Below are 12,239 nucleotides of genomic sequence, written 5' to 3'. Positions count from 1 at the left end.
ATAACTATTGAGACTCTCCTATTTTATTAATGTTGACAATATATTAGTGCTTATAAATTTATGGAAAGATGCTAGAGACCCTGGAGATTATAAAATAAGGGTAAGAGATTTAGAACCCAAAACCTAGTTTGAACCTCAGATCTGTAACATTTATTGGTTTTGTTACGTTGGAGAGGCATCCTAACTCTTGAGACTCAGTTTTCTTTTTTTACTGATGGTGGCATATGTACTTCACAGGGATGTGTTAAAAATTAAATAACAGAAAATGTGAAGCAAAAATAGTAATAACATAAACACTAGAGATGGGTATTTGATTAATATTTTGAGCTTGGGCGGTATACAGTGTGCTGAATCTCAGCAGAAGTGGCAGTGAATCTCAGCAGTTTTTTGTGTGTTTTTTGTTTTTGTCTTTTTGCTTGTTTGTTTGGTTTTTGGGGACAAGGTCTTGATGTGGACCTCACGCTCTTCAGGATTTTGCTCTGTAGTCATTGACCTATCCTTCTTTAGCCTCTTGCCTGTCAGACCAGTGGTTTTATTTTATGGTCAGTGACTGCTTCTTTTTGTTCAGAGAAAATGACCACCCATCTTTAGTATGTACAGTGTATACTGGCACTTGGGTTCGTTCCTATCTTGGAAGACCTTAGGTAATGTTAAAGAAAGGAGGGGTGTAAGTGATATCTTATTCAACACAGAATTTACTTTTGTTCTTTGAAAAAATTCTTAATTAAGTCCTAGAGTGGCTGTTGCTTCTTGTTCATGTGCTGTCTGCCCTCATTTTGTGTACTTCTTTATCTGTCAGGTGCTCCCACTCTCTCTCGGCTTTTAGAAGCTGGTCCCACACAGTTCTCCACTCCTCTTCCTTCCTTCACTACTGTTGCCAGTGAGCCTCCAGTTAAGCTTGTGCCACCCCCTGTAGAGTCTGTGTCCCAGGCTACCATTGTCATGATGCCTGCGCTGCCAGCACCGTCCTCTGCTCCGGCTGTCTCCACTCCTGAAAGTGTAGCTCCAGGTGCGTCCCTGACCCACGCCCTGAGCAGCCACTGGACCAAACTTTAGAGAAAGATGGCCAAGACCATGACCTCCCATCAGATAGACCCCTCTGTTCTCCTTGACTTGGACCATCTTTATCCTTAGGAAACAAGGGTGGAAGTGGGTGTGCTTGTGGTTGGGTGGGGCAGGTTAAGTGCAGAAACATAAGCAGGCTTGAGACTGTATTCTCACTTTACTTTGTAAATGAGACGAGGGAGGAGAAAACATGGGCAGAAGTACGCTTTTGACCTTAGTGTCTACAGTTCTGGTATGGTCTCTGGGTGGTCACTTAGTACTGGATAAGCTTCTAAGTTGCCTTTTCTTTTTGTTCATCAGTGAGCCAGCCTGAGCCCTGTGTTCCCCTGGAAGCCGTGGGGGATCCACAGACTGTGACTGTTTCCATGGATAGCAGTGAAATCTCCATGATCATTAATTCCATCAAAGAAGAGTGTTTCCGCTCAGGAGTAGCAGAGGCTCCTGGTGGATCAAAGGCTCCAAGCATAGATGGGAAGGAAGATTTAGATCTGGCTGAAAAGATGGATATTGCTGTGTCTTACACAGGTGAAGAGTTGGACTTTGAAACAGTTGGAGACATCATTGCCATCATTGAGGACAAGGTAACTATTTAGCAAAATCCTAAAAAGTCTCCTGGGTACCACTCTTCTTGTCTTTGTCTTTCTGCTTTCTCATCTTTGTGGTCTGATGCACTACATCCCTTCCTTTCCACTGCCCTTACTGGTGTGTGTAGCACAGCTGTGTGCACTTGCTGTCCCACGAAGGGGAAGGGTAGAAAGCCGCTGCGGACTCAGCATCTCACTCTGAGCTGTTAGACCGCACGACTTGGCCTTTCCTGTGTTCTCAACAACTTGTATATTGTGGGGCAGGTGGATGACCACCCTGAAGTGCTGGATGTGGCAGCTGTAGAAGCAGCATTGTCGTTCTGTGAAGAAAATGATGATCCTCAGTCCCTGCCTGGCCCTTGGGAGCACCCTATCCAGCAGGAGCGGGACAAGCCAGTGCCTCTTCCAGCACCAGAGATGACAGTCAAACAAGAGAGGCTAGACTTCGAGGAGTCAGAAACCAAAGGGATCCATGAACTGGTGGACATCAGGGATTCAGGTGTTGAGATAAAGGTGGAACCTACAGAGCCAGAGCCAGGCATGTCCGGGGCTGAGATCGTAGCTGGAGTTGGTCCAGTCCCAAGTTTGGAGCCACCAGAACTCAGGAGTCAAGACTTAGATGAGGAACCTAGAAGTTCTGCAGCTGGAGAGATGGGTGAGGCAGACGGTTCCAGTGGGAAAGGCGAGGAAAGGCCACTTCCGGCTGTGAAGACAGAGGTATTGAACACAGATGGGCTGGGAAGAAAGGGGGCGGGCTGGGACTTAGGCAGGAAGTAAGAGCTTGGATGCTTGAATTCCTGAGTTCCGACATGTGGCACACACCCAAAGCCACAGGCCGTGATCAGTGCCGTGTTGGCCCTGTCCTTCTGCAGTAAGCTTTAAGATGGGAGACGGGTAGGCACTGGGGTTTCTTCTGTGGTCTCATCGACACTGGAGAATAGAAGTGTGGGAGCTTTGACAGTTTGTCAGTAACTAGGGCACTTACTCTTTTTTGGTCTTCAGGCGTCCCCTGAAAGCATGTTGTCTCCATCACATGGCTCAAATCCTATTGAAGATCCTTTAGAGGCAGAGACTCAACACAAGTTTGAAATGTCAGGTAAATAAAGGACAGGAAGTTTGAACTGTATCTAACTTGAGTTCTTTTCCTTTGACTTCCCAGGGATTGTGGGTTGTGGGCAAGTAGAGGAGGTAGGACAGGACAGCCTGGAAAGAAAGGAGAGCTGCAGGGGAGACTCGTGGTCCGTAGGAAGGGGAAGGCTAAGGTGCAAAATCATCAGGCAGTCTCTCTCTCCTCTGCAGACTCATTGAAAGAAGAATCAGGGACTATTTTTGGAAGCCAGATAAAGGTATTTCAGACTCTTTTTATTCTTCTTGCCATGTGATTAGATTTTCCCACAGTACTACCTTTTTAAATGAATTTTAGAAATTCATAAATTCATTTCTTTATCTTCTGGTAAAACTGGTAAGAAGTTACATGAAGAAAAGCCATAGTGGCCATTCTAACCTACTGGGAGTACTAGAGCAATATGTGCTTCCCCTGTGAGAGTTGTAAAGATCACGGAGTCCTTTCTGTTTGTAATGCAAGAGAAGTTATGATACATCCAGAATAAAATGGAGTGAGTAGAGGTGCCAGGAAGAGCATAGAGGAGTAGATTATAATTTAGACTATGGAAAGAGAATAATCTGGTGTCATTTTAGAATTACTAAAGTAGTAGTAACAAATTTAAAGTAATGTGAGGTGAGCTTGCTCCATCAGAAAAGACATGAAATAAAACTATTTTTGGTGACTTTGTATCCAGGGTCAGAGTTCCTTTCAAGAGCAAGGGGAAAGAAGGAACGCCTCTTAGCTTAGTCTTAAGTAAGTAGCTTTTTTTTTTTTTTTTTCCTTCCTTTCAAAAAGATCCTGGGCTTTATTCTTTGTCCAGGTTCTAAATTGTTACCTGACTCAGTCAGTTAAGTAGAGGGTAGTATAAGTGATAGGGGGCTCAGCCACAAATCAGTGTGAGGCCATTTCTAGAGCTGACCTAACCCCACACAGATGTCATTTAATAGTACCTTGCTGGGGGCTTTGCTTGCATTTGCTGACTAATGCACCTTATATCTAAGGACGCTCCAGGTGAGGAGGAGGAGGAGGATGGAGTCAGTGAAGCAGCTAGCCTGGAGGAGCCTAAGGAGGAGGATCAAGGCGAAGGCTATTTGTCTGAGATGGACAACGAGCCCCCTGTGAGCGAAAGCGATGATGGCTTTAGTATACATAATGCCACACTGCAGTCACACACTCTGGGCGACTCCATCCCGAGCAGCCCCGCCTCCTCGCAGTTGTGAGTGTCCGATTCTTCCTCCCTTTTTGATTTTTAGGTGGGCTTACGTACTCCATCCAGGCTGCTGAGTGCTGAGATTACAGACATACCCCTACACCCCACCGTCCGTCCGTCCATCTGCGCGCGCGCGCGTGTATGTGTGTGCGTGTGTGTGCGTGTGTGTGTGTGTGTGCGCGCGTGCTCGAGTGTGTGCGCAAACTTGTGCACGAAGCACCCAGTGTACACCCCCCCCCAAGTCCCCCCACCCCCGCACTGAACCCAGGAGCCCTTGAGTGGTAGGCAGGCAGGCAAGCATTAGACTGTTGAGCCTTGGAACAAATAAGAGAAGCAGGACTTTTTTCCTTGTGCTTAGTAGCACTCTTGTATCTATTTCAGTTCCGTGTGCAGTGAAGATCAAGAAGCAATTCAGGCTCAGAAAATATGGAAGAAAGCCATCATGCTTGTATGGAGAGCTGCAGCCAACCATCGGTGAGCAGCATTGCCAGCTCCTCGCTGTCAGCTTAGGAGACTATTTGAGTAGGCTGTGACGGCTTATGACGGTGTGGATTCTTAGTGTCTTGTGCTACGTGGAGTACACGCTCTCCTTGCCTCTGGAGGGCAGATCAGTAGTAAGCTGTTCTCTCTCTCTCTCTCTCTCTCTCTCTCGGACAGGTATGCCAATGTGTTCCTGCAGCCTGTCACAGACGACATAGCTCCTGGCTACCACAGCATTGTGCAGAGGTGAGCCACCGCCCGCCACAGCTGCCTTACAATTTGTGTACACTTCAGGGAATTTTGCCTTAGGTAGTACATCTAAAGTAAGGGTGGGTTTTTTCGTGTTTGTTTTGTTTTTTGTTGGTGGTGTTTTGTTTTGAGACAGGGTTTCACTATATATAGCCTGGTTGGTCTGGAAAACTCTAGAACAAGCTAGCCTCAAACTCACAGAAAGTCATTTCTACTTCTGCCTCCCAAGTGCTGAGCTTGTTAGAGGCTCCGATTGCAGTGGCTGTATTATCATGAACAGTGAATTAACACCTGCCATTACTTTTCTTGATGCCCATTACGCAGATTGACTTTTTGGGGAGTTGAGTACATGCTAATTTTATAATGGACTGATGTTTAAATCTTGGTACTGAAGGTATATATGAACAGGACTATATAGTAATACTAGATTTGGAAATTCAGGTTAATCTTCCTTTCCATGGCCAATTACCCTTTTTATTTACTTATTTAGGCCTATGGATTTGTCAACTATAAAGAAAAACATTGAAAACGGACTGATCCGCAGCACAGCCGAGTTTCAGCGTGATATCATGCTGATGTTCCAGAACGCTGTTATGTACAATAGCTCAGACCATGATGTCTACCACATGGCAGTGGAGATGCAGAGAGACGTCTTGGAACAGATCCAGGTACATTGATGCTCATTTCTGTTCGGTAAGCATGAAATGCAGGGAAGAATTGATGACTTTTACTTGTAATAGGCATCAGGAACAGTGGTCAATGTTCTTTCTTATTGAAGTTGTGTAGATTTGATTGGTTTGATGGAAGAATTATGATACAAATTCTGTCTTGGGCTGGAGAGATGGCTCAGCGGTTAAGAGCACTGACTGCTCTTCCAGAGGTCCTGAGTTCAATTCCCAGCAACCACATGGTGACTCACAACCATCTGTAATGAGATCTGACGCCCTCTTCTGGTGTGTCGGACGACAGCTACAGTGTACTTACATACATACAATAAATAAATCTCTTTTTTTTTTAATTATTATCTTTCTTGGGCAAATGAATTCAGCTTTTGAAGGTTTTTGTTGTTGCTACTGCTCTTGTTGGTAAGGATCTAATAAACTAGTGCTTCACAAGGCTGCACAAATATGGTACCTCTGAGCTATATCACATCCCTACCATACCCAGTTTATTCATGTTAGGAATCAGGCCCAGGGTTTCATGTATGCTAGACTAGCACCATTCCACCTAAACTATATCTACCCCTCTTTGAAGTTTTTTAAATCAGTGTATAAAGGGTTAAGTTTGTCAAGTGACCTTAATTGCTAAAGGCTCTTTGGCTTATTTTAAAGTTACCTTTTCTGTTCTAGATTCTTTAGGAATAACTAAAATTCTTACAGTAAGCCAAAAAGAATTGCAGAGTACTGTATAAGTTCTGTTCATCAAATGTGAAGTGTGGTAATTCTTTCCTAATGGTTTGAATCTTTATGACCTCCCATTTTTCTTTTCCCTATAGCAATTCTTGGCCACACAGTTGATTATGCAAACATCTGAGTCTGGAATCAGTGCTAAAAGTCTCCGGGGGAGAGACTCTACCCGAAAACAAGATGCTTCAGAGAAGGTGAGCAGACCAAAGTAAAGTTCAAAACACCTAGAGATCCTTAATTTACTCTAATGCTGCTAGCCTTCTGTGAGCCAGTGGTGTGCACATAGATGTTAGAATGGTGGTGGCTTGCTTCTGTCTAACCGTCTGCTATGACTGAGAGGCCCAGTTACATGGGAGATAGTTTGAGCTGAATGAGTGAATTATTAATCCTCTAGGTGGGGGATGGATTAGCTCACAGCAGTTGGCTGCTAGATATGGCTAGATGGCTGTGGGATCTTTCCTCTTTGTCTTGAGTTTTAAATTTTGTCTTTGTTCTGTGTGGATGGTGCTTTGTCTCTGTGCTTAGGTTTGGGGTGCTTGTGGCTGAGAGTTTCTGTGGAACCTGATCAGTATTTGTTTGTCCTCTAACAGGACAGTGTCCCCATGGGCTCTCCTGCCTTCCTTCTCTCTCTGTTTGTAAGTATTGAATGGCTGCAAGCAGCGATGTTGCCAGAGAGATTCTCAGCTCTGCTGGGCCTGGGTGGCTATGGGAAATCCGACGTGCAGACTGTGGCAGTGTCTTGAAATTCTTTTTATCCACTGAGTTGGAAGCTCTTTGTCTTGTGCATTCTGGTCTCTGCTGTGTGAGTGTGGAGGGGGTTTGGGAGGGGTGACTTTTAAGATCACAGGATTAAAATATGAAATGGTCTTGGGGTAGAAACTAGGATGCACCTGCTCCTCATTTCTTGCTTCCACCTTTTACCAATTCTTAACTTACAAATGGAAGACAGCTCAGAGTAGCAAGGGCAGGTGAGATGACGCAGTGGATACAGGCACTTGCCACGGTAGTCTGCTGACCTGAATTTGACCCCCCAGAACCCCACTGAAGACAGAACACTCCACAGAGTTGTCCTCTGAATTCCACATGTGCACCGTGGCATGTGTGCTCCTACACATACATACAATAATAATAATTAAAAAAAATTTTTTAAGATCTCAATAATAGTGACCACCAGCTACAACAATAGCTTGTGGATTATAGATCTAGCCCAAAGGCTTTTATTCTTTTATTCCATGGGTTAAATGACTGACCTTGTTCATGGTAGAGCAATGAAGTGAGGAAAAGAACTTGCTCAAAAACAATACGGTTCTAAGATCATTGGATAACCTTTGAGGGCCTTATTCTTCTCATCTATGAGATAGAAGTACTTGTGAGTTGAGAAACAGGAGAATCGATGCATACCTAGTATACAGAGTAAGACCTTGTCTCAAAAGAAAGCAGGAGGGAATGAATACTAGAGAGGTGACTCAGAAGTTAAGAATGCTTGCTGCTTGGAGAGGATCTGGGTTGGGTTTCCAGTAACCATCTGGTGGCTTACAACTGCCTGTACTCCAGTTAAGGAATTTGCAGCCCTTTTCTGGCCCTCACAGGCACTGTACACTTGTGATGCACATATGCACATGTAGGTAAAACATCCATACATATAAAATGAAAACAAGTCTTTTAAAAAAAAAAGAATAATTAAAAAAAAAGTAAGATTGAGATGCCTGTCCAGCCTACCTCACAGGGATGTTGTGAGGGTAAAATAAGCTATGAAACTAACTTGAAAAAAATCATTAAAATCTTACACAAATGCAAGGTGTTATTTCTATTCTTACTGTTGGCTCTTGGCAACTTTATGTTCTAAACTTTTTTTAATCCTTGCATATTGGAAATGCAAAACTGGTCTGGTCCAGCAAAAGCGTTCACTAGTTCATCTTGCCTGTAGACCTGTACCACAAACAGAACACCGTGATCTCTATTCTTTCTTATTGGCCTGCAACAGTGACTCTGGAGCCTCATTCGAGTGGCTGGCTATTGCAAGGCCAGTTAATAGGATCTTTTTTCTATGGAAGACAGCAAAGTTTTGCACAAGAGGAAGGAGCTGGGCTGCAGGGAGAGAGCAGCAGATGGAATGAAGCCTGATTGTCCTGATGTCATGGAAAACAACTGTCAGGAGGTGCTAGGGAACTAGTGCCAGGGTCAGTCTGCAGGAAAGGCCTTTCTTGTAGGGACCATCAACTGGACAGGTATGTTAGCCAAGAACCTCACTATCCTGCCCTTTCTGCCTCTCCCACCTTCCGTTCTCTCTACCTCTAACTTCACACAGTTGAGCCTGGGTGGGATGACTGATAGTCATTCTGTGGGGCCCCAGGTGCACTTGGAGGACCTTGAAGACAGCTCTCTCACAGCTCCACTCACAAAGTACCAGTGTTCTTTTAGCCACTCTGTGGGAAAACAGGAAATCCCTTCCACCTCATCCCTTTGGTACTCTCTGCAGATTCTTTGCCCCAAGAAATCAAATCCCCAGCATTCCTGTTGTTCCTCGTCTCTTCCTGTGTCAGCAGCTCGCTCACGTTTCCTTCCTTTCTCTGATGTTGTCTAGGATGGGGGAACCAGGGGCCGCCGCTGTGCCATCGAAGCGGATATGAAGATGAAGAAGTGAGCGCCCGCCCTCTGAGCTGAGCCTGAAGTAGAAATGAGGTGTGGATAGCCTGAGCCCCGGCTCAGTTCCACACTTGATCTTAGTCAAAAGGCTGAGGAGCAGTGAGTCCAGAAGCGGAGTTACAGAAGAGGAGGCTCCCAAGCCACATGACATGAGTTGAGAAAATCTCTCTTCAGAGAGTTGGAGTAGCGCAGTTGCCTGTTTTAGGGCAGAAATCATGGGCTGTGTTAATGCCCTAACGTGTAACTAGCAGATTGTAGCTAATTTGTACTGTCTTGTGAAGTGTACAGATTTTTTTTAAATAATAATAAACCTGTGAAGTGTGTGTATATAACAATCAGAAGGAAAACTCTGGCCTTTGGTGTGTCCTTTGTGTTTGAGATGTGTTTTCTTTACCGTGATAACTGAGTGTATATGGGATAAGATTGTTAGAGCTCAGAAGTAGTCCATAAGCTGCCTGCTATGACTGACCAGAGGTAAGTAACCAAGACCAAAGCCGTAATTAGTGTTTTTAAAGGGCTTAATTGTGAAAAAAGGACTGTTTGACTGTTTTCCGGAGTCTTCTTGAATGTTTGGGAAACATTAAGGTTTTCGGGTCTGGCTCTGTTTCTTGGAATTAGAGCATGGACAAAGGTAGCGGTCTGTCAGTCCTGTTTTAGGACAGTGCTGTCTTTGCCCATGCTATCCATGTTTCTAGAGGTAGAACGCCTGTCCAGCACTAATTTAGTTATTTGGAGGTGGAGTCTCCCTTTTTTGATAAGGCTAGCCTAGAGCTCAAAAATTTTCAATTTGAACTTTCAATTGCTTAGATTACAGGTGTGTGCACCACACTGGGCCAAGAGTGCTTAAAAAACAAACAAATGCAAGGTTAATCTCTGAGGGTTATTAAGTTTGGGGAATGTGTTTTGGTACAATGGTGTAATGGTACAGCTCTTGGCTAGTTTCCTTGTCAATTACTGGGAGAAAGAAATTACTTGAAAACAACATGGAGACACCAATAGTCCCAGCACTTGGAAAACTGAGGCAAAAGGATGACTGACAGTTTGAAGCTAGCCTAGGCTACAGAGGGAGCCATTATCTCAAAACACTGTATTAGTGTGGCTGCATAGTGTCTCAGTGGGTTCAGACACCTGCTAACATGCCTGACCGCCTGAGTCTGATCTCTGAAATCCACATGGTGGGAGGAAAGAACTGATTCCTGCAAGGTGGACTCTGACCTCCCATGCATAGTGGCATGTGCATTCTCATATATATACGTGTATGTGTGCACACACAAATGTAATTGAATTTTTTAAATGTGTTAATATCTCAGTTCTAATTTCTGTTATTAAATAAAAAATTGGTTCAGTGGTGAAATGAACTATTATGAGCCTTTTTAAAAGTAAAGTGAATAGGGCATTCTTTAGTTCTTTATCTTGAGGAAAAGGGTTTAAGAAGAAGATCCTTAATCCTAGATGATGTACATTTTTAATTCCAGGATTCCAGAGGCAGAGGCAGGTGATCTCTTTTGAGTTCCAGGCTAGCCAAGGCTACCTAGTGAGACCCTGTCACTTAAAAAAAGAATGCAAACTAAAGGATATGGTAGATCTTACTCCCTAGAGACAACTGCTGATAAAATTGAGGCTTGGGAAGTGGCTTAGAGTTTATAGAGGAAGCCTTGGAATTTGTCCCTAGCCCCTCATTTACCATTGTGACCCAAGCCTGCAATTCTGGCACTCAGCAGATAGATGGAGGATAAGTTCAAAGGAGTATTGGCTACCTAGCAAGATTTAGACCACAAGATACCCAAGACCCAGTTTGAAAATGTAAAGTTTGGGGGTTGGGGATTTAGCTCAGTGGTAGAGCGCTTGCCTAGCAAGCTCAAGGCCCTGGGTTCCGTCCCCAGCTCCGAAAAAAAGAAAAGAAAAAAAAAAATGTAAAGTTTGTTAAGCTAAGGGAGAAGTGAGTCTTTGAGGTAATAGAGGATTCAGTCAGTCCAGGAATTAGAATATGAAAAAAGACCAAAGCAGTCCACAAACTGACATGCGTTACAAATACCAGGGCACTGGAATTTGGAAAGCTCTAAGCACGGGGCTCACACTTTAATCCCAGCACTGCTGATGCAAAGGCAAGTGAATCTCCAGGCAAGTCAGCCTGGCCCGTGTAGTTCTAGACTAGCTAGGGCTGCATATTTGAGACCATATCTAAAAAGAAAAAGTAGGAATTGTTTGTGGATATAGTACATTAAAGGATAAATTTGTGGTTGGTAGAAAAGCTGATACAGGAGCTTACCAAGGTTGTGGGCAAAAATTAGGAGACAATGAGAAGTACAGTTGAGACAGACACTCCACCTAGTGGTGGGAGCCGGGAAGCAGGGCATGCTGGTACAATTTGAGCCAGCACTAGAAAGCTTAAATAGCATTCTGAGTTTGAAGACATAAGACTTTAGGAAGTGGGGAGGGTGGGATGGAGAGTATGTATTGCTATTCCAGAGAACTTGAGTTCAGTCCCTAGCACATTGGGCTACTTAAAACTTAAAATCCAGCATCCGAGGACCCCACGTTTCACTCAGGTACATGTGTGTGTATATATATATATAAAATCAGTAACTTAAAGCCTTTTTTAAAACCAAGGGAGTAACTTGAACAGAGGGAAAAAGGTGCAACTCTAAAGGAACTAATGACAAGCAGAAGACCACACAAGAACTCAAGAAAAGAAGACTTGTTGAAAGCTATAGCTAGATGCTAGGAATGTAGCTAGGTCATGTAACATTGCAGGGAAACCCTGGATTCCATTTGTAGCACTAAATAAAACCAGGTCATTCTCAGCTACCTACTGAATGTGAGGTCAGTCTACATGAGACCCTGTCTAAAAGAAAAAAAAAAGAAAAAGGAAGTGAAATGAACAAGAGAAGGTGGTAAAAATCTGTGTTTTGGCTGGAGAGATGAATCGACATGTTGAAAGAGTGCTTGCTGTTCTTCCAGAAGACCGGGGTTTGATTCCCAGAACCTACATCAGGTTCTTGCCACCACTTGTAATGCAAGGGATCCAATCCCTTCCTTTTCTGGCCCCCATGGACTGCACATGTATTCATTCACTCAAACACACAGTCACACCACGTTAAAAAAAATCTTTAAAATTTCCAAATAAATGAATGAACAAATGAATAAAACAAGTGTTTCTGTTTTTATTCTGACAGTCAGATAGACCAGATGGATGCCAAAGGTAACCATGAGTGTTTTGAAACTAATGATTAATAAGTTAAAATTGGTATACCCTGAGGAAACCCTTTTTTTTTTTTTTTTTTTGGTTCTTTTTTTTTCGGAGCTGGGGACTGAACCCAGGGCCTTGCGCTTCCTAGGTAAGCGCTCTACCACTGAGCTAAATCCCCAGCCCCGAGGAAACCCTTTTTATCAAGTTTATTGTCTTTGAGTTTATGGGTGATTTGTGGTAAAGCAAGTCTTTTAAGCCAGCTATATTCTAATTCTTCTTTTGGTGTATGAACAAATCCAAGTTG

The 12,239-nt window shown here is 43.7% G+C and overlaps 1 protein-coding gene across 17 annotated transcripts in view; it reads left to right on the top strand.

Annotated features, from left to right (window-relative positions):
* Positions 1-12,239, top strand: part of Brd8 (bromodomain containing 8) — a 48,283-nt gene that overhangs the window by 15,993 nt on the left and 20,051 nt on the right. For 4 of the 17 annotated variants that reach the window (XM_006254564.5, NM_001414410.1, XM_063277227.1 and 1 more), the window contains 12 exon segments: positions 800-1,009; positions 1,366-1,646; positions 1,914-2,366; positions 2,652-2,745; positions 2,949-2,995; positions 3,756-3,970; positions 4,346-4,438; positions 4,622-4,690; positions 5,184-5,361; positions 6,189-6,293; positions 6,690-6,734; positions 8,684-9,092. In XM_006254564.5, coding sequence (XP_006254626.1) covers positions 800-1,009; positions 1,366-1,646; positions 1,914-2,366; positions 2,652-2,745; positions 2,949-2,995; positions 3,756-3,970; positions 4,346-4,438; positions 4,622-4,690; positions 5,184-5,361; positions 6,189-6,293; positions 6,690-6,734; positions 8,684-8,743 — 1,850 coding nt within the window. In that variant the 3' untranslated portion in view covers positions 8,744-9,092. 17 annotated transcript variants of the gene reach the window in all.

This window comes from Rattus norvegicus, chromosome 18, assembly GCF_036323735.1.
Source record: "Rattus norvegicus strain BN/NHsdMcwi chromosome 18, GRCr8, whole genome shotgun sequence".
Lineage (NCBI taxonomy): Eukaryota > Metazoa > Chordata > Mammalia > Rodentia > Muridae > Rattus > Rattus norvegicus.
This window is presented reverse-complemented; position numbering and strand designations above follow the sequence as displayed.